This window comes from Eublepharis macularius, chromosome 2 (assembly GCF_028583425.1).
Source record: "Eublepharis macularius isolate TG4126 chromosome 2, MPM_Emac_v1.0, whole genome shotgun sequence".
NCBI lineage: Eukaryota > Metazoa > Chordata > Lepidosauria > Squamata > Eublepharidae > Eublepharis > Eublepharis macularius.
The window spans coordinates 132,847,397-132,869,212 of record NC_072791.1 but is presented as its reverse complement, the minus strand read 5'-3'; the positions used below and the strand labels follow the sequence as shown (position 1 = coordinate 132,869,212).

Genomic DNA, 21,816 nt, shown 5'->3' with positions numbered 1-21,816 from the left:
ATTTTAAAGCAATTAAATTTTTTGCTGCCATTAAGAAGATATTGATGAGGTCTCGTCGAATTGGTGGGATCTCTATATCATCCCATTGATTCAGAAATAGCAGCTCAGGTTTCTTTGGTATTTTGTAGCCAGTTAACAAAAAGATTTGGTGCAAGATTGTATTCCAGAATTCTTCTATGTAATGACATTTCCACCAGCAATGTATATATGATCCTGTATCCCCACATCCTTTCCAACATAAAGATGAACTGTGAGAGTAAATAGCTGCTAATTTTTTGGGTGTAAGATACCATCTTGTTAATATCTTATAGGACTGTAGTTTAATATTAATTGTTGATGAATTAAATATTTTAGAGGACCATAATATTTCCCATTGTTCTTTTGATAATATTTTGTCACAGTCTTGGTGCCATTTTGACTGATATGTTAAGGTTTTAAGTTTAAGGTTTTGTAGCAAAATATTATAAATTTTGGAGATTACTCCTTTATTTGAAAGGCCTTTCCTATCTATAATTTGTTCAAATGCAGTCTTTGGTTGTTTCATAATGTCCTTTAAGTTTATAGAAGAGGCTAGATTCTTTAATTGAAAATAAATAAACCATGATATATTACTATCCAACATTGTATTCAGAGGTTTGCCACCCCTGTATATGGATGCTCCCTTCAGTCACCATGGCTAGTAGCTATTGAAGGATCGCTCCTCCATGAATTTATGTTGCCCTCCTTTAAAGCCATCTGCGATTGTGGCCCTTACTGCCTCTACTGGCAGTGAATAACACAATTTAATTACTCACTGAGTAAAAAAGTATTTCCTTTTTCTGTCCTGAACCACATTACCTTATACTTATCTATGTTGAACTTCGTTTTCCATGTTGCTGTCCACTGGCCTAATTTAGAAAGATCCTCCGGTAGCTCTTCACTATCCACCTTGGGTTTTACCATCTTGAATAATTTGGTATCATCTGCAAACTTGGCTACTACACTACTCACCCCCAATTCCAAATAATTCATGAACAAATTAAATTGCACCATCTTGAAAACTGATCTTTGTGGGACCCCATTGCCTACTTCCCTCCATCAACAGAACTGTCTATTTATTCCTATTCTTTGCTTCCAATTTTTAATCAATAAAAGGACTTGCCCTCTTATCCTATGACTGATAAGATTACTCAGAAGTCTTTGGTGAGCTACTTTGTTAAAGAAGTCCAGGTATATTTCTAATGGGTCACCCTTATCCATATGTTTACTAACCCACTCAAACAACTTCAAAAGGTTGTTGAGGCAGGACTTCCCTTTGCAGAAGCTATGCTATTTTCCTTCAGCAGGGTTTGTTCCTTTATATGCCTTGTTTACATTTCCTGCTAATTTACTTGGAACAGATATTAGGCTAATTAGCCTATAAACAAATTCTCTCTGGATCCTCTCTGGATCCTCTCTGGACCTTTTTTAAAACATTGAGGTGAAATTTGCTACTTTGCACAGAGATGAATTTTTTAGGGTCAAGTTAAATATTCTTACACAGTTTCCTGGGAGTAAAGTGTAGATGACTCTGGAAGGTAATGGCAAACCACCCCGTAACAAAATCTCTGCCAAGAAAAAGTCATGATGCGACGTCCCCCCATGGGTTAGTAATGACTCGGTGCTTGCACAGGGGACTACCTTTACCTCTACCTTTACCTACGTATTCTTAAATTTCACATTTGAGTTCTTTAAGAACCCTTTTGTGTGCCATGTAGACCTATAGACTTACTAATTTTCAGTTTCCCTAGCAGTCTTAGAACTTGTTACTGCAATTTGACTCAGTTCTTTAAACAGTGGCTCCAATGTGGGTATATGTCATAGTGAAAACCAATGCAAAGAAATCATTCAATTTCTCTGCCGTCTCCCCATCTTCCTTAAACAATATCCAGAAACCAGTAGGAGAACACTTCAATCTACCAGGACACTCCATCAAGGACTTAAAGGTCACCAGAGTTCAACAGAAACATTTCGAAAGCAGAATTCAACAGGAAGCTGCTGAATTGGAATTCATATGTAAATTTGACTCAATCAGACTTGGATTGAATAGAGACTCTGGATGGTTATCTCATTATCAGAAGTAACTCCCTTTCAGGCGTTCCATTCAGACTCAGCTATGGAGGGATAGGTCGCGCACAGCCTGAATTGTGCACTCCACCTCTTTCATGACTTTTGCAACTGATTTGCATCTACTCCCCCCTCCCCTCCCCACCTATATATCTCTGGCCAGTTTCTTCATACCCTCCATTCATCTGATGAAGAAAACTGTGGTTCTCAAAAGCTTATGCTACAAAAAAGTTGGTTAGTTGTAAATGTGCTACTGGATTAGGGGTATGAGCTTTGGGTATCCGATTCAGGAAAAATGCCCGAATCAGACCCGATCCGTAAGATTCAGAAACCCCAAATCAAAGCTTCCTGAAACGATTCGGGTCGCTTCGGGAAGCTTTGGAGCCTTTTTAAAGGGGCTCCCTCCCTCTCACCACCCCACTTCCCTGGGCCTTCCCGGAGGCAGCAGTGTGGGCGGCAGAGGCGGCAGCTCCGGCCTTCTCCGCTGCCCAGCTGGCCGCTGCAGAGGCGGCAGTGGTGGCGAGGGCAGAGGAGGCACCAGCTCCAGGCCTTCCCTGCTGCCTCTCTGGCTGCTGTGGCTACGAAGGCAGCAGAAGCATGCCCTCGTGCAGCCCAACTGGTTGCATGAGCGGAGCGGGTGCTGGCTCCACACCTTCCACGCGCCTTGCTGGCCGCCACCGCAGCAAAGGCAGCGAGAGTGCTCTATCGCGCTGCCCAGCTGGCTGCGGAGGTGGCGGTTCCAGGCTTTTCCACCTCCCAGCTGGCTGGCACATTGGTGGAGGCGGCAGGAGCACACTCTTCTGCCACCCAGCTGGGCATCCCTCCTGTCCCAGACAGGAAAGTGGGGGGGGGGGTAAGTGGAGTGGGGCTGGGATTTTAAGTGGGGAAAGGGTGAAGCGATTTAAAGACACGAACCCCAAAGCGGCTTGCTACTTTGGGATTCGGGTTATTCCAGATCAGTTTCCCACTTTGGGTAAACCCGAAGTGGGAAACCTGAATTTTTCCCCAGTGCATACCCCTACTTCAGATAGTAAAACAAAACTACAGTGTGCATCTTTCAGTGTTAGATGACATTCATAATTTTGTACTTTGTGCTTTTCATGCTGGGTAGGTATAGTTTTGGTGTATTTCACTTTACATTGCATTAAGCTTTTATATTTATGTCAGTTATATGAGACTTCTTGTTTTGTCATTTGGTACAAATGCACTTCTTCTTGGACCAGGATAGTAATTGAGAGTTCAGTTATGGGAAATCAATAGACTTCTTGTAAGGAATTGGTGATAGTTTATAGATGTCACCGATTACTTTTTTTTTTAGCATTTGGGCAGTATCTGTTTATTTTTGCCAATGAACTGAACCACAAAGCATATTTGTGGGGCTGCACAAAATGTAGCTGTGCACTGTATATGTTAGTTATTTGCATAAAATAGGGAACTTATGCTGCTTTATTGAAAAGTGGGGAGTGATCAGAAGGGGCCAGCTGCAGTTTCACAATATGATATTTTTAGCATTTTTACTGTTTCCAGTAGATGAGATCAGTTCTTGTGCTGTCATTGCTATGTGTCAGAATGTGTCCTGTTGCTCACAGTCCAGAGTATAAGAAGCATAAATCTTGTTTTGGGTCAGAAAGATTTTGTCCTTGTTCATATTTTTTTGGAAACTGACAGTGCAATCCTAAGCAGGGTTACTCCAGTCTACGTCCATTGATTTCAATGGACTTAGATTGGAGTAACTCTGCTTAGGAGTGCACTGTGAGTGTTGTGTGTGTAAAGGAGAAGGAAGAAAATAAACACTTTGTTGTTGTCAGTATCTGTTATTAAAGCTGTCTTCTGTATCCCAGAAGGGGAATAATGATAGAATTCTTCCATAGTTAGAAGTCCTTGTTACTTATGAAGCATAGAAGTAAAATGTTTAGTTTAACAACTTCCTCTTAACATTTGAAGTACAGATGACTGTGGTATCCTTTTCTACCAGACTTCTTCTCTGATTTGGATTGCTCCCCTGCCCCAACAGATTGCTTTTTTAAAAATTAAACACTATTTTATTTAACTAATTATCTGCTGGTATTTTGCATCTCCATATTGGTATTACTTGTGTGTAACAGGGGGAAACATTGGTGGGGGGGGGGGGTTGGAGGTTTGTAATTTTGTCATTGTGGGATCAAAAATGCACCCAAATCCCTAAAAAGGGTCTTTGGTGCCTACCAAGTTATAGGCACTTGGCAGCATGGGAATATGCTGCATAATTGTGGGCTCACAGCAAGTACTCCAATGGCTGAACTAAGGTTCCCTGGTTGGATTCTCTAATAAGAAATAAAAATATATTTCTAGTTTCTCTAATGTGTTATATAAAATTATATCACAGTTTAAACTCAGACTCATGATTAAGCCACTGGAGCACTTCTTGAGACTGCAGGATTGCAAAACCAGGAACCTTCCCAGTGTTTTTCCTTTATGGATTTCTTATGGCAGATACCATGAAATCTTTCCCCAGGATTCTGGTATGCTTTTCCTTTGACCCCAGGATCATAGAACTGCATACTCACGAACACTGCATCATATTTTTTCTTGTAGTATTCACAGATACAGAGGAGATGAAGACTGTGCAATACTATTGAGTACTAAATGGAAGATACATATAATTGGACAGACTACGGTAGTGGAATCCACCGATTAACCATAGAATGAAATACAGTTGTAATAGGTGGATTCTACTCAATCTTGACTTCATTGTGATTTAGGAAGTTATGCTGCATGACATCAGTCTTTCAATTGTTCTGTCCCTATTATCTGCATATTCTCATCATACTGATACAGACAATATAGGACACTGAGCACAGTAGCTTGTGTTCCATTGTTTAAGATATAATCAAAAGCTCACCAAAGTGCACAAATAGTGACATGAAAGGTTGGCACATGAGTGTGCATTGTTTCTGTATTTGCCACAACTCTTGGCAAATGTAAGGATTCTTGTGAGTGGCATAGAAAGCTTGAGAGAGGTTGTTGTTGGGTCTTTCTTTCTTTCTTTCTTTCTTTCTTTCTTTCTTTCTTTCTTTCTTTCTTTCTTTCTTTCTTTCTTTCTTTCTTTCTTTCTTTCTTTCTTTCTTTCTTTCTTTCTTTCTTTCTTTCTTTCTTTCTCTCTCTTCAGCATTCATGCCTCGGCTATATAGCCTTGCCTATGTTGCAGCTTGCATGGTTTGCTATAGGTCTGTCTACAAGACTTTTTCCCCCATGGAACAAGGTGGCTATAGATCCACATTAAAATCTGATGGAATTTTTTTTTAAAGCAGTAAATCTCCCACATTATCAGGCTGGCTTAACATATATCTTAATTCCTGTACTCAAAATTAGAATCTTCATCAGTGGGATATAAAGCATGATCTTTGAAAATGTAGGGCATAACTTTCTAGTATAACCATGAACACATTAAAGCGCCTTATACTGAATCAGGCCATTGTTCCATCAAGGTCAGTATTGCCTACTCAAACTGGCAGCAGTTTTCCAGGGTCTCAGGCCTTTTAAGTCACGTACTACTGATCCTTTTAACTAGGACCTTCAGCATGTCAAGCAAAGGCTCGGACACTGAGCCATGACCATCCCCAAGATGTACCTTGTAGCTGGAGTCAGTCTTTAAGTTAATTTTAGCCCCCAGTCCCTGTGCAAAGACACTGGGAAATCCCCCAAATGATTTGTATTGATCCAGTTTCTCCTTCACAGTAGTCAGTGCTCCTTCATGAATATTACATCAAGAACATGACCTTCCTCTATTCCCATATAGGCTTGCACTGTATTTCAGCAATTTCACATGCAATGCTCCTTCACAATTAGTTCTTCAGATTTCCACAGCTATTCTGCAGTAGATAGTGTATGAACATTTTCAATAATCCGCGGAACTTCCAGTGAATACATGCAAAGTTACTGATACATAAGAGACCTCCCATTTGTTTATGTACTTAATTTCCAAGGGGGTATGTGAGAAAAAAGAGCCACACATAAGCCCTGGAGTACCACTGGCCCAGCTGAGCTTAAAAGCAGCTAGGTCGGGGGCAGGGCAGGGCTGCAGCAGATGGGGGCAGCTTCCTCTTCCCCAGGCTGGAACCTGATAAAAAGGCAGTCCCAGTTGGGAGAGAAGGGAGGATAGACTGCAAAGAAAGAAGATTACCAAGGGTAGGGAAAGGAAAGACTTCCTTGCAGGAAGCTTGCTCAAGGGAAGAGCAGAAAGAGCCCTCAAGTAAGGGAAGGGCACTGGGATTGGAGACAGAGAGGACCAGGCAACAGAGGACAATGCTAAGCAGAGCTGCTCTTAGGTGAGACAGAGCCAGCAAATAGGCTCCAAACCTATGGAAAGTACTGTGGACTCTATTTATAGGAACAGCAATCTTTAGTTCTGTGGAAGGGAATAAATATCAGACTCATGATAGCTAATGATGAGGATGAGTAAAGGGGGGGATAACTTTGTAATGAGTGCCCTTGCCCCCTGAGGCACCATTAAGCCCATGTGTAACATTGTAGTGGCCAGTACAGGGCCTTAGCCAGGAACGGGCATCAAACATGAGTGTACTAGAGGTACACCTGGCACCATGCAGTCTCCTCCAGCTTCTTTAGATTTAACCCAGTTTGTGGAATGACTGGCACAGTCTCAAGCAGAACTTTTTCAGGATGTAATGCAGTATAAAATGCAGGTCCAGGATCAGTGTATAGCAGAATTAGCCTGCAGTATTCCTTCCAGGCCCATGGGAGATGCCTTCACTGAAGCCTCAGTGGGATGGTCCCTCTTGCATGACCAAGATGGCACCATCAGATGACATAGAGTCCTATATTGTGGCTTTTGAGTGAGTAGCTACAGCAGCAAGACCCAATGGGCTACCATACTTGAGGCCTTTTTTTGACCAGTATCTAGGGTTGCCAGGTTCCCCGCCTTAAAACTGGGGGACAGGTTTGTGGGGAGGATGCACTCCCAGAGTCCTTAGCACGCTCTGGAATCTTCCTTGTCACACTGGGAATGATGTTGTTCCAGTGTGAGGCCTTCATTTCTTTTGTCATGCTAGGAATGACATTCCCGGCATGACAAGAAAGGCCGTACATGCCGGAACTCCTGGGCCCATTCCCAGTGCCTTTTCCCTCTGCTGGCGGAGGCTGGAAACGGGGTCCCCCATCAGGGGACTGACAGCCCTAGGTGTATTGCTCATTAAATTGAAAAATGTCTTGTTCCAAAAATTTCACGTCTGGAGACCTACCTACAGAGGTTCCACAATTACATGAGAGCAAAAAAGTGAGAGCCCTTCAAAATGTGTGTGTGTGTGGGGGGGATTTTATAAGTGCCTCTTCCCCCTGAGGCACATTAAGTCCAAGTGTGATGGGGAAAAGACTCGAAACCAAAGCACTCATGGCAGAATGCTGAGAGTAGGGACAAGGCAAGATTTTTTGGAATAACATTGAGTCAAGGGAAAGATATATTTTTTTAAAAAACTCCTTCATTCAAAAGAGATGTACTGAAAGAATGATACTGAGTGATCATATTTAACTGTTTAAATGTCCTCATTCCAAAGAGTTGTCTCTGTAGAAAAAGGTTTGGTCTGTAGAGCTAGTTGTTTTAACTTGCACTAATTCCACCATAGTAAAGATTGTGTAAATTAGTCATTTAGAGAGATCCCAAAAGCAGCTTACTGTTTACAGAAGGCCACATGAATTAATGGATTAATGTCTCTAAACCAAAACTTAATAAAAAATACTACAGCATTGTAGTAATGAAACTCTTCAGCCACTATGTAATTATTTTGGTTTTTCTCCCCCCCCCCCCTTTGGATCTTTAATTACAGCTCTTCCTTATGTTACCTTACACTTTTACTTCAGGAGGGCTCTGGTCACAACTAACACTCCTCTCCCACCCCCCGCTCAAACACTGGTTCACGTGTTCTCTACTTTACCAAGGCATATACTGTGTGAGAAGCTTCTCTTTGGGGTTTGAATCCCATTGCTAACACCACCTGTGTCATTTTGCCCGTTTGTGTGACCTATATATTGCTGCCTTCCTGACTCCCTCAAAAGGGTTTTGTTGCCAAAAAAGGCTTTTGCCTTAGACCTCCTCTGTTTAACTGGTACTGCAGGAAGGCTTTGTTATTCATGGGAGTATGAAGAATAGTCAGTACATGAGGGCAGTTGTAGTCCTCTTACCCTCTGGGCACCTGGCACTTACCTTAGAGTTGTCTCTGTGCACATGCTCCTCAGGGGGGGGGGGCACACAATGATGTCACTTCCAGGAGGTGACATCATTGTGCATGCCACATGCCACCCTGGGAGCGCAGGATTGCCCCCAGGGCAGTGTGATGAGCCCTGGAGTGCTCCTGCACTCTGCAGAGGGCCCATTTGGGGCTGAATTGGGCTTGATGCAGGCCGAATCGGGCCCATTTCAGGTTGAAGCTGGCCCACTGCAGCACGCAGAAGTGTGCTGTGCCACCCAGGAGTGTGCCCCTGGAGGCACATTCCCCTGCCTTTTCTCCCACCGGCCAAGTAAGTGGGGGCAGGGGAGGGTGGGAGCAGGGAATCCCCCACCCCCAGCGGGGGACTGGCAACCCTAGACAGTTGTGAGGTAAACATAGGATCCTTCCTTGCTTAACCAAAAGTAGAATGTATTTATAAGTACATAAGTGTGCTAGTTGCAGAGTACTGATAAGTGTATTGGTTTCAGAATAGTTCTTAAACTTGGTGGTTTCAAAAATAGTTATATATTCTTAAAGATATATTCACAGACCCAGTCACAAAGACTAATTTTTCACATATTTTCACTAAAATAATAAACACTTCTCTCATCCACAAAGACATAGATTCACTCAGACTGAACGTATTTTCCTCAGCAGACAAAACCACAGCTCACACTGCCTCCTCCCCTGCCCCTGGATGCAGCTACCATCCAATCAGCACACTGCATTCACCCATGTAGCCCCCCCCCCATTTCTTTCTCCGGAAGCCTACATTGAAACCCACAGTAATCAATCGTCAAAATTCCCATAGTAATGCACACAAACTTATCTACATGCAAAGCATTACACAGCATGATACATTACTGAGCAAGATAACAGTTGTTTGTCTTTTGTTGTCTTTTATCAGGATGGATTTGATTTTAACTAGGAAAAATTGGGCTCTTTTCTGTAGAAATTAAAGGTTGCTTTCTTTGCACATATAGAGAAATAACATCTAAGAATGCTACATCAGATTTTCTAAGCATCTATGGAAAATCCAAATTAATTTTCTTATAATTATGGTAAGTAAACTGATTCAGTAAAAACTATCCTTGAACTGTTTCCCTAAATCTAAGCAAAGGCAGGTTTGCAATCCCAAACATATTTATGTTGATATAGTGCTATTTGTTATTTGTTTAGTAATTGGGGTATTAGTGTACTGTAATGAGTCGTTGCATGCTTTAAAGATGCAAGGGCATTCTGTTCTTACTCTAGTTAATACATATTTATCCCCCTTTTCCTCTAAGAACTTCAAGATGCCATGCATGGTTCTGCCTTTCCTATTTTATCTTTACAACAACTGTGTGAGGTAGATTAGGGTGAAGAGAGAATGATGGTTCAAAGTCACCCAGCCCCAGTAACAACATGAATGTCAGGGAGGTGGCTGTTTCTTTCTTGGAAGTTGACTTGGAAAAGTGGATAAGAAAATTGATGTTTCTTGGACAGGGAGTTTTATGGTAACAGCTGAAACTGCCCACCCCCACCCCCCATCCTTCTTACCTGCTAACCTTCCCTCGGTTAATTCAGGCATGTAGAGCAGTGCTCCAGAAACTGATCTCAGAGTGCAGAAAGAGTCGTGTGGGTAGCGGTAGTCCTTCAGGTACATCCCACCTTAAGTCATTTAGACCTTTAAGAGTTAAAACCTGCATTTTGAAGTGTGTCCAGACTGGTGTCATAGAGTTCTTGTGGCAAGCTCCAGTTAAACCATCAGATGGTGTTGAGGACTGATTGAAGTCTTTAGACATTACTTAGAGTATCTCTACACAAGACATCTTACATGGGGATGCTCAAGTGAAAGATCTTGTTCTCCCAATGTGGATACACATGCGCTGCTAGCGAGACAGAGTACATTTAAATATAAGACCACACAGAAAGTAAGTCACGTGAGAGTCCCCATGTAAGATGTCTTCTGTAGAGAGACTCTCAGATGCATCTCCATGTAGAGCCTACTACAGTAATATGGGTGGGTGGTGGAACTGCTACTTTCACTAAATGATACCACACTGTTCTGATAACTGATTCCCCTGCTGGGGCAACTCTTAGTGCCTTGTAACCCAATTATTTTTTCTCCCATTGTTCCACAGTCTAGGGGAATTATTTCTTTGTTTTGCATGTGCACAAGAGAGAAAGAAACTAAGAGCTGTTGCTGTTCTCTCCTGGAAACAATAAATCTTTGGCTTAGGAAACAGGAAAAAAGCGATAAAGAAGGCATATGAGACACAGCTTCTGTCTTGCATACACAGGAACTCTCATGCAGCCAGGCATAGCTTGAGCTAAGTTTCCAAGGTCAAACCTTTCTTTACTTTGTCTCTGAGACTATGTCATCTATACATTGTAAACCCAGTTTCCTTCCTTTTATTAAAAAAAGGGCGCAGAGTTTTTCCCCTTCTGTGGTCTTTCAATATGATTTCTTCATGGAATTTAGTAAGAACTCCTGTCTCAATTTCTCCCTCTCCACTAAGGAAGACATTCTATACCTAAAGTATCCTTGATTGAGTAATGGAACAACTGACTAAAGCAGATTTTTATAAAATGGTACCCCCCCCCCCCCCGTTAAAGAGCTCTTACCGTTCTCTCTACCTCTGACAGCCACTTCTCTTACATCCTCAGTGGAATGAAGTTACCCTTGTTCTGGTGCCTTTTAAAATAGTACCAAGAGACTGCCTATTCTAAGCTAACATTGACTGTTTTCTCTTTCATGACATGTTGAATTCTTTTCACATTTAATTCTTCCTCTAGTCTAAATTCAGAGCCATTGGAGCCAGTGCAACATGTGGCTGACTATTTGGAAAAGGTTAAAGTTGGAAATAGTTCACAGGATTGCACTCAAGAAAACACAGGAAGTCATGTGTTCTTCCTCTACCACACTTCGTCTCTCACACAGTGAACATGCTTAGTCTGTATTGCATTTCATGTTGGATCTTTTAGGTCCTGCCTAAAAGAGAAAATTTGGTAGCCATATATTTGTTCTGGGTCCGTTCAAGGTCCTGCCAAATAAGATGTGCACTGGGAGTTCTGTGCTCAGAGCTCCCAGTAATTTTGCCGTACTAAAACACATGGAAGTTAAATTTGTCTTATTAGTACGTGCCGGTTTCCCCAAGAGAACAAAGAGCAGCTTCCCAAGGCAGTTTCAGGTTGGGAAAATGGTTCCTGGGTAGGTGCGTGGAAGCTTGAGCCTTCTCCCCATGTACTAAAGTCCCAGTTCAAATAAGGCACCATGTACTGAGAACAAGTTTCAAAAAATTGCTTAGATCTCCAGCATGGAACTCCCAGAACATTCCTGGTTTAACAAGACCCAGATGGACCTGAAAACAATGTAATGTATAGTTAGGCCCTTGGGGTGCAACTATCTTAATGAGAAGAGTGCTTAAAGAGTGCTAGGCTTGTTAGCCCCCCACTCCCACCTGCCAACCCCTGGCCCTGCTAACTTGGCCGGTAGGGGGAAGGCCGTCACAAGGGGGAGTGCGTATGTGCCTATGCTCCCCTTTTGCACCAGAAAATGACATCAGCACCTTGGGGGGATTTCCCAAGTCCTGAAGGGGGAATTGGTGGAAATCGGTGCAACCATATATATGAGTACTAACATCTTTTTTAAAAAATGAGCACTGTGAGACAGGTTGAATAAACAATATTAACTTAGAAGCTGGAAAGGTTAGGAAAGGATGCATGGGTATTTTTCCCTCACTCAAGAAAACATATTGTTGTTGAATAGCTGACAAATCTTTGGAGTAAAGGGATGGGCTTGTGATGAACCACAAGAAAAAGATAGTTCCGACCTGCTTGGCAAGAAAGGGTTGGCATAAGCCTGAGAAAACATGAGGGCAGAAATACAGAATTTGCATCTCGCTTCCTTTGTGTACCTGCATCCAGGCACCAGGATACATGAACATTCATACATGCCAGCAGATGGATTGTTTAAAATGGGAAAGGGGGGCTTAGAAAGCCACTTTGGACTGTGTTTGTCACATTCAGTCATTATAAACATTGGCTTTTTTACCCCCTCTTTTTAGATGTTCTTCTTTTTGGATGTTGTACACTCAGTCTGCAGTGCTCAAGCACATACTTCCTACAGTTTGAGAGGGGAGACTGATCCCATTCCATTACATGGAGGAGCAGGAGATATCACTTAATATGATTTGCTCTAGCAAAGCACTGGTAGAAAGTCATGCATTCTCTTTAAGAGGGAATCTTATAGCTGAACTTCATGTTATGTTTGACATGTAACCACCATGAAGACTTCCAGTCAAATGTCAGTTTCCTGTGGGAACTCAGTTGTCAAGCAGGAGATCCCTTGACTGGCAACAAAGAATGTAGGAGGAAGGAATTTCTCCCCCCTCACCCCCCCATTTTCCTAATCTGAAACGAAGGGGGAGGGTGCTATTCAGCCTGTTGGTAGCTGCATGTGTTGTCTGTCATTACTCTTACATCCACCAATATTGCCCCCCCAGTACCATTTTGAGTCCAGAAAATAGTATATAGGGGAAGGCTCATTCCCGCTGTGGTCCTGATCTGAACCAGAGCCCTGAATGCTTGAGAACTAAATTCCTATGGGGAATTTGTATGACAGCAATGCTTAATGGCAGTAATGTGTCAAATGTAACATGTAGTTCAGCCTTAAATAGACTCTAAAATGGTATCTCATGTGGGCTTCCTCCTAAAAAAAATATCTTCCCTTAATCGCACTTGGATATCATCATCTCCTTCATGTTGGGTAGAAGTATTCTCTTGCCAAAGCAGATATTATAAAGGAGGCTCATGGACAGTATCCCAGCTTCTATTTTTAATTAAAAGCAGCTGTGGGAGACTGCCAGTTTGAATGCAGGAGTGGCAAGAGGAAGAGCTCTGAAGAACCCTTTCCTGTGATTTCTTCAGTTAAAAGATACAGCTTAATAAAACACCTTGCTGATCAATTGTGGCACACACCCCACATACAAATGAATGAATATTGACGCAGTGAAATCCCAACATCATTTAAATTGCTTCATGTGGAGCTGCTTGCCAAAAGTTGGATCAGCTAATTTTTGGTTATGCTGCCACAAAACTTACTTAGCAGTGGGATGAAAATTGATGTGTCTGTGATGCACCACAGGAAGTCCTCACCATATAGCTGTTTATATTATGAAACAAGCTTTTATCTTCTTGTAATAGGATTTTTTGAGTGAGGGAAAAATACCCATGCATCCTTTCCTAACATTTCAATTGTGTAATGGAGCCTGGGCTTTCAATTATGAATTTCAAGTAAAAACTTGATTTAGCTTTTACAATAGATATTTAGCAGCATAACTTGGCACTTAAGTGATTGAAAACACACACATGCACACCTATAATTCAAAGATTGAATCTAAAATGCACTTAAAACTGGCACAAAATCCAAAATGCTAATGAGCACCACACTGTATACACTGTTATAAGAAATTACGTATATATCAAAGACAGAATATACAAAATGTAAATGGTATATGTAAACATTAAAACATATACATGTTGTATAATGTGATGCATATTCATAATCATAGCGTAACAGAGCACATAACACAGTACAATATATATTGTGTGACAAACTTGTGACAGGAATTGGGTATTGTATGCTGTTTAGGGTGTCTTCATCAGAAGACTACAAAATTGAAGTAAACAAAATTATTTGTGACATCTGAACATTTAAAAAAATAAAATTGATTTAACCTGTAAAGTACAGATATAATAAATTCAGATAAACAAACATAATATAGTCATTAATCCATATGATTATTAAAGCTAATAATTACCTATCAGATCATAAATATCTAAAACATCAATTAAAATGTGAACTACCCATCAATGAAGATAACATATAATACAATCACTTAACACAAATACAACAATCCATTAGCCAAATCAGAACAATAACCATTTTTGGTAAAAGGGATTGCTTGGAAAAACTTCATATTCCATCAAATATACAATACCATGTTTGCATAAACTTTTCTACTGTTATTATTATTATTATCTGAACATTTGTGACATTGGTTATTAGCTAGGATTGTAGTGGTTACAACATATTCCAGGGACAGTGAACAGTGCATATGTATGTTTTTGTCACTTAACATAGAATTTTGTCTGGATCCATTTTAAAACTTGTGAGGCAACTGTCCTTGAAGAGTTTCACTGTGAGGCAATTAGCTTTTAGCTTGAATTTAGCTTCTATATACAGCAAGTTTTAGGAACTATCAAGTCTATATTACCATTTCTGATTTAAGTGATCTCATCCAGACAGAAGTTTCTGTTAATGCAAAACAATATAATATACAGTACATTAACCTAGGATTGTATGACTTTTGAGAAATTTCCACTGGAAAATCGTATAAAACAGTATTGCCGATATTGGCAATGGTAGGTCATTCACCCATCCCGTTTGCCTGAACTAATCCTCTTGTCCCTAACTTGCCTGAAGCTACTTCCCCTAAGTCAGTGCCTTCTTGCACTGGTCATAAAGACTTTTTAAAAAAAGCCTAATACAGTAATTTTCTATAGTGTTGTGTGTGGATGCTCTGCAAGACTGACCTGGTCGTTCACTAGAAAGATGTTCAGGAGTGTTTTGCTACTGCACGTTGTCTCCTTTACTTATTGCTCTCAGTTTGAGAAGCAGAGACAAGAATGGTGATTTTATCTTTGTTTGGAACTGTCTTTCAACCACATCTCCTTGGCAGTTATGTACCTCTGAAAGATTGTTAACCCTACACCTGCTACCGGTACTCTCAAACTTCCCATGAGGCTCACTAGTTTGGACACAATGTTGAATTGTTCTTTCAACACTACTGAAGTAAAGCAACACAGAGACGTTAAGTGAAAAATGTTGCTAGGCAATTTCATGGCATCTTTCCTGTGTTCTGAAACTGTCAGTGGCCTTAAAGATCCAGATGCGTATATGGCTTTTGTATCCAGGTTTAGCTCTCAGCCATAAATTCTTTGTCTTCACTGTTGTTCAGCATGTGTTGTTGTTCTTACATTCCAGTCTGAAAGTTTTCCACTCCTATTGCAAAAGTTGATGTTTGGCATGGGTGGGTTAACATCTCTTGTGTGATTTACTAAAAAATCAAGAATTTCTTTATTAATTGAGTAGAGTCTTTAAAACAAGTAGTGTCTTGCTAAGCAAGTATACAGGATTTGATATGATTACTAAACAGCAATTAAAATTTGCAGATGCTGTTGAATTAAATGACTTGCTCAGGGTATGTCTGTGTAGGGCTGTTGCAGGAATCTAAAACACTCTGCTCATGGTCCATATTGAGAAAGCACAACTGCGTAGAAATGAAGCCCCAAATGATCCAATTTGGCACATTTTTTCAAGTAGACCTCTTTTTCTTTTGATGTGGTTCTGGTTAGGAAAGATGATTCAGGCCCTGTGTAGATAAATTATTTAGGCAGATGGATCTGGAATAAACCTATGGTGTTGGCTTTGGTGTGCTCACTGTCCTTTAACTTGGCTTCATCAAACAGCTAGTCCACTTAAAACAAGGCAAAATAAGGAGGTTTTGTAACTGCCTTTCCATCTGACTGCTGCTGTTGTCAATTTCTCCTTGCACCTGCTGAATTCCCTCTTCTTCTACACCACAGTATTAATGATACAAGAGCTCAGTGTTCCTTTTGCACATATTTATGTGTGCGTACACACATGCACATGTATAATAAGCTGCTGTGCTCTTGTTGCTGGCGTTTTCTGTTAAAACAGCTGGGACATATTTGAAAAGTTGGATTGTTTATTCACGCAAAACTTCTACAACAGGGAGATGTTGCATTGTACTGACGAATGCAGACAAGGGACAGTCTTCTCTCCATTAAGATTATAAGGTGTTCCAACATATAAGAAATATGTATTAGGGAGTTTCATCCATTTCGGGACCAAAATCATAGAGCAGTGAAAAATCAGAATGGGAAAATTATCCAAGGCCTTAAATTGAGCATTGTTTGACTTGTATTTAGTAAATATAAGAAGTTTCTCATGTTACTTTTCTGTCACAGTAGCAATAAAGTATTTTTTTGCATCAGTTAATTTCACCAGTTCATTCCCCAAACTGCATAAATTAATTTGAAGCGCCCTACACCCTATTTTGTGCCATTAGTAGCGAGTCAGGTTTTTTTGTGATTTTTCCTTGGGTGTTCTGGGAGTACTTTTTCCCTGACTTTTTTTTAAAAGCTGTTTTCCAGACTGTTCTCCCCCTTCCCCCTGCCCCACGCATAATCTTTATGCTGGTTTTTAGTGTTCATCCTTCTTCTGCCTCTTTTCTGCCCCCTCCAACCCACTTCTTTGTGATTGCTGCTCTCGTCTATACAGCCACTCTCTTCTCCTTTCCATCCGCAGAGGTTACTCGTTTACCTCAATTTCAGCCCTTGTTGGTTCATATCAGATTGGTGATTACATATCTCTTCTGCCATGTGAGAGGAGAGATATAAATAAGAATTTTAGATTGGCTAAGAAGAATGAATTGAGTGATTTCATGACTTTTTAAAAAAACGGAACGTTATATGAATTTGTGGTTTTATCTCCCCACCTCTAGTTTACAGATCTGCAATGGAAATCCCCCCCTAATTTATGCATAACAACTTTGTCTAAAGTATTGTAAAATAATAGAACATATACTACATAATAAAACATATTTGGATTTATTAAATTTATTGATGAATACATTATATTGATGAATGTAGCTGTCATAGTTGTATATATTTCTTCAAATATTTTTAAAATAGTCAAACTTTTAAAAAAGGCTTCTGGGGAAGTCTCTTTTTAAGATGCACAGGCACACCTTCCTCTTTTAGTGGCTGTGAAGTCTGTACAAGAGCTCCAGTCTGTACAAGAGCTCCATGTACAAACACCGCTCCCCACCCTCCCATGAGAAAATGAAAATAGCTAGCACAGCTGTTTAACCGTGTGTTGTGTGTAAATGCTGCTTGAACAGGCACTTGAATCTCTATCTTATTCTAGACCATAGAACTCTTAGATGGACCCCTGGAATGGCAACTGTAAAAACAGCATACTGGAGAGCAGAACCAATGCAGCGGGTTTTCAATTTGTCAACATTCTTGCAAACTCTGAGAGGAAAAATCAAAATTGTAGCCTGCGCCAGTGTTTAGCTTTCCTCTCAGGTTTTATGAGCAGCTCTGGGCTGTTTTCTTATTTGTCTAACACTAAAGTGGAAGCCAGAATTTGTGGACTGGCAATACCAGATGCTTACTTTAGGCTCCAAGAAGATTCTAATTCCTATCTCAGCGTTAACGTTTCTGATAATTTCATTATATTTTTGCAAAACAGGACAGAGCCCCCACAAAGAGGGATGGGTGGAATCTGACTTACCAGCTTGCACCTCCTCCCCAATTGCTGTAGGATCATACCCAGACCCTTTGGGAACCTGAAACTGAACTGCCTTGGGTGCTATGCCCCAGGGTCATCTTGGTTGTCTCTACCATTCACTAACTTTACCTTTGATGTAACAATGGCATGGGCAGCTTGCAGTCATATGATAAAGTGTTACATTATCTGACCAGTCTTTCTCAGACCTGTCTTATGGTCCAAACTTTCAGATTCCAAAGGGCATTTTTGACATAATTTCCTCCTGTTTTTATTGTAGAGTTGGTGTGGTGTGGGTTGGACCCAGTCTTACTATGCTATACCACTCAATCAGCTTAATGTGACTTCTTTCTTTCTTTGGAAGAAGATACTCAGCATAGCCAGATAGGATATCTCCAGCTAGACAACTTGACAAAGACCTTTCCCATATCTAGTGAAGCCCAGAGCATCCTTACCTCCCCCCCCCCCGAGAGTCTTGGTCCTTAATGTTCTGTTCAAAATAGGCCTGTAGATTCCTCTCTCATAAAACCCTCCATACCACAAAGTTTGCCAGGGAATTCTCTGTACAAGCTGTTGTCTGCTCAATTCCTATGAATACTAATGAGAAAGTAGTAGTAGGTTACATTGCCCAGATTTTGGAGTTGAGTAGGGTTTGCCTGAAGCCATTTCTTCCTAATGTTTCCCTGTTCTACTCTATCACTGAAAGTGTAATGTGCATATTATCATGTCCATCTTAATTTTATTCCATGTTTTCTTTCTTCATTAACATTATAAAGTCTCTGATGCTCAAACTGCATTTGAATTTTTAAAATTTTGCTACGGTTCCATTCCTGCAATAATGGCTGGTGGATGTTGCTTCCCAAGTAAGAGAGTTACTTTACTTAAGCATGTTCATAACTTGGTTCAGTATCACACCCTGAACTTTTATACAATACTGTATTTTTCAGAAATGTTCGCCACACCTTACCCCATCTATACTCTTTTCTATATTGTTTGTAGTCTCTCCCCAAGAAAGTTTTATTTATTTAAAGTCTTTCTAGGCCCACCTTTCTCCCAACATTATTGCTAAGAGGAACGGTGGAAGGAAAATATAAATAACTTCAGAATAATATACATTGATGTTTATGGTGCCTATCTCATGACAAGAACTCTAGGAGGGAGATGGGAGGGGGGCAAGGAGGCATGGTTGCCACAAGGAGAAGCTCAGATTAGATGTTCTGCTGCCCAGTTGGGCAGTTTGGGCAGCAACAGGAAAAAAGGCAATTTAGGGATTCGGTTTCGTTTTCTCCGCCGTGTCGGACGCTCCTCTTCGCTGGCTCGAGAGGAAGCGGCCGAGCACCCTGTCCGGGCGGCTGATCTGCGAAGATTAGCCCCCAAAACTCCCAGTGAGGGAGGCTGGGTCCGGGACGCTGCGGGAAGAGCCCCCCGGAACCAATGCGGGGGGTTAATTGCCCGTTTGTCCCTACGGAGGCCGGCGGACGTGCGTGGCGCCTCGAGTGCTGCCGGGCCATGAGAAACGGCAAAGAGCAGAACTAGGCGAGAGCCTACAAGTAAGCGAATTCCTTCTGTTATTACAAGCGTACGTGAAGGAGAGGTGAGATCTGAAGCTAAGAAGACTCACTCTTCCCCTTTGCTGAGTCTCAAAATTTGGTTGGCGCCCCCCCCCCCAAATGGCAACAAAAAAACAAAGTCCTGCCCTTGGCAAGTCAGTTTCGGCTGCCTTAAAGGGAGAATCGCTGGAGGAAATAGTACGGAGGGCGGTTGGTGAAGCTATAAAACCCTTTGTTGACAAGCTGAATGAAACAGATCAAAGGGTGGGCTTAATTGAGAGCGAAGTGAAAACCATCAAGGAAGCAGCGGGGGGGGGCAGAGAAGTCTGCTCGGGAAAGTGCGTCACTCGTGAAGGCTACGAATAAAGAGCTTAAACTGGTGGAGAATCAGTTGATCGGGCTACAAGTGGAACGAACACAGACAATTTTGCGCCTCCAGAATGTGAAAGAGGAGGAAAACGAGGATTTACGGGGTCTTGTCTTGGAACTATTGGCAACACCCGCGAGGGCAACTAAAGAAGAAGTAAAAAGCGCCATTTTGGAAGCCCGTCGGGCTACTTCAAAATATGCAATGAAGCGTCAGTTGCCGCGCGAGATCATCATCGATTTTTCATCTAAGAGGATCCGGGACACTATCCTATACAATTCATACAATGCGGATTTGGACTTCTTGGGCAACAAAATTAAGATATTGAAAGACGTCCCATTTCTAGTCCGGAAAAGACGTTTTAAGTATAAAAAGTTCGCAGCTCTTCTGAGAGAACGTGGAATAAAGTACAAATGGTTATTCCCGGAAGGAATCTGGTTCACCCATAAAGATCAAGCCTTTAAGATATTATCAGAAGATCAACTAAGGGATTTTGAGGACAGGAACCCAGAATTCCAGTGCACCAAGCAAGACGAAAAGGAGAAGTCTGAGGGGGAGGGGGAGGAAACGAGCACTGCGGCTGCAGCTGCTCAGAGAGAACTGCGTCCGGGACCCAGGAGGGGAAGAAAAATTTAACTTGAAATTAAATTGTAATTTGCATTTAGTAAGGTCAACCACTCCATCAATATAATATAAAGCTTTAACTTTTGAATAATGGCAGTATGAAGGGGAAACAGAAATGTAGTGTTTAGTGTTTAGTGTTTGTAGGGTACCTTCCCCTTTTTTCCACCCCTCCCTCCCTCTCTCTTTTTTCTCTCCTCTTTCCTATCCCTTGTGTTATTGTAGTCTTTTGTAGTTACTGTTTTGTAGGGTATGTATGTATGTAGTAGTTGTATGTTAGATATTGAAAAATAAAAAATATTTTAAAAAAAAAAGGAAAAAAAGGCAATTTAGGATTGCATCAAAGCCTCAGTGAAAGTATTGCCACTTTGTAGCTCCAGTCATGCCAGGCAAAGCATATTTTGTAAGTATGAACCTAGTTATTACTTTTGAACAGGAAGGTGACAGCAGCAGCAGGGAAAGCATGCAAACCCATCTCCATGTGGAAAACATCTCAGACATGTTAGAAACTGACTCTGAAATAAATAAAACTGAGCATGTAATATGTGTGTAATTAGATACTTCAAATACTGCCCTCACAGTAGGGAATACGTTGGAAATGTTGTGTTGCCTACTTTTAGGAAGCCAGTGTGGTATAGTAGTTAGAGTGTTAGACTAGGATCTGGAAGGCCCACGTTCGGATTATGGAAACTTGCTGGGTGACCTTAGGCCAGTCATTCTCTCTCAGCCTAACCTACATCATAGGGTAATCATGAAGATAAAATGGAAGGATGATGTAAGCTGCCTTGGGTCCTCATTGGGGACAGAGGTGGGGTATAAGTGAAATAAATATATAAAATACTTTGCAAATATTTGCTAATGTGGGTTCCAGCTGAGGAAACGGGCTTTGGTTCATTTCACCTGCTCAGCATCCTGCTTAGGTAAGTTTTCTCTCATCAGTTTGCCCTTCTAAAGGATACTGGCTGGGCATTTTTGGATGCCTAATGTGTATGACTGCCCTGACCTAGATAGCCCAGGCAACTCCAATCTCGGAAGCTAAGTAGGGTCAGCCTTGGTTAGTAATTAGATGGTAGACCTCCAAGGTAGACTAGGGTCACTATGCAGAGGCAGGCAATAGCAAACCACCTCTGTTAGTCTCTTGATTTGAAAACCTCAGCAGGAGTCGCCATAGGTCAGCTATGACTTGATGGCAGTCTCTGCTACCAATGTGTCTGACTAGAGGGCTTAGTAAAGTTGCTGGATGAACTTGTAAAGAGATGGGAGTTGTGTTAATCTGTTGTTTTTGCTTCTTTTCAGCTGGCAGGAGGAATCATTCTAGGTGTGGCATTGTGGCTTCGCCATGACACGCAGACCACAACTCTCTTGGGAGTATCACTAGATGGCCAGGAACCTCCCAATACATTCTATGTCGGTAAGCAAAGAGAGAACAGAGGGAAAGGATTTTGAAAGCGGGTGGAATTAAGGACTGGTTTGGGCACAACTTCTGTAAGTGGGACACCTCTACAGCTGATTCTCAACAGACGTTGAGGGGAATTAACTGTCCTTAGTAAAAGTAACACAAAGGAAGATGCATGTATAGAATATGCATTTGATGACATCGCTATCAGAATACATTATTAGTACACTTTCTGA

General features: G+C 41.4%; 1 protein-coding gene across 1 annotated transcript in view; it reads left to right on the top strand.

The window, feature by feature from the left end:
* CD81 (CD81 molecule) overlaps positions 1 to 21,816 on the top strand; it is a 118,560-nt gene that overhangs the window by 19,672 nt on the left and 77,072 nt on the right. Inside the window, exon 2 of the mRNA XM_054970846.1 lies at positions 21,481 to 21,595. Coding sequence (XP_054826821.1) covers positions 21,481 to 21,595 — 115 coding nt within the window. The remainder of the gene's footprint in view (positions 1 to 21,480; positions 21,596 to 21,816) is intronic.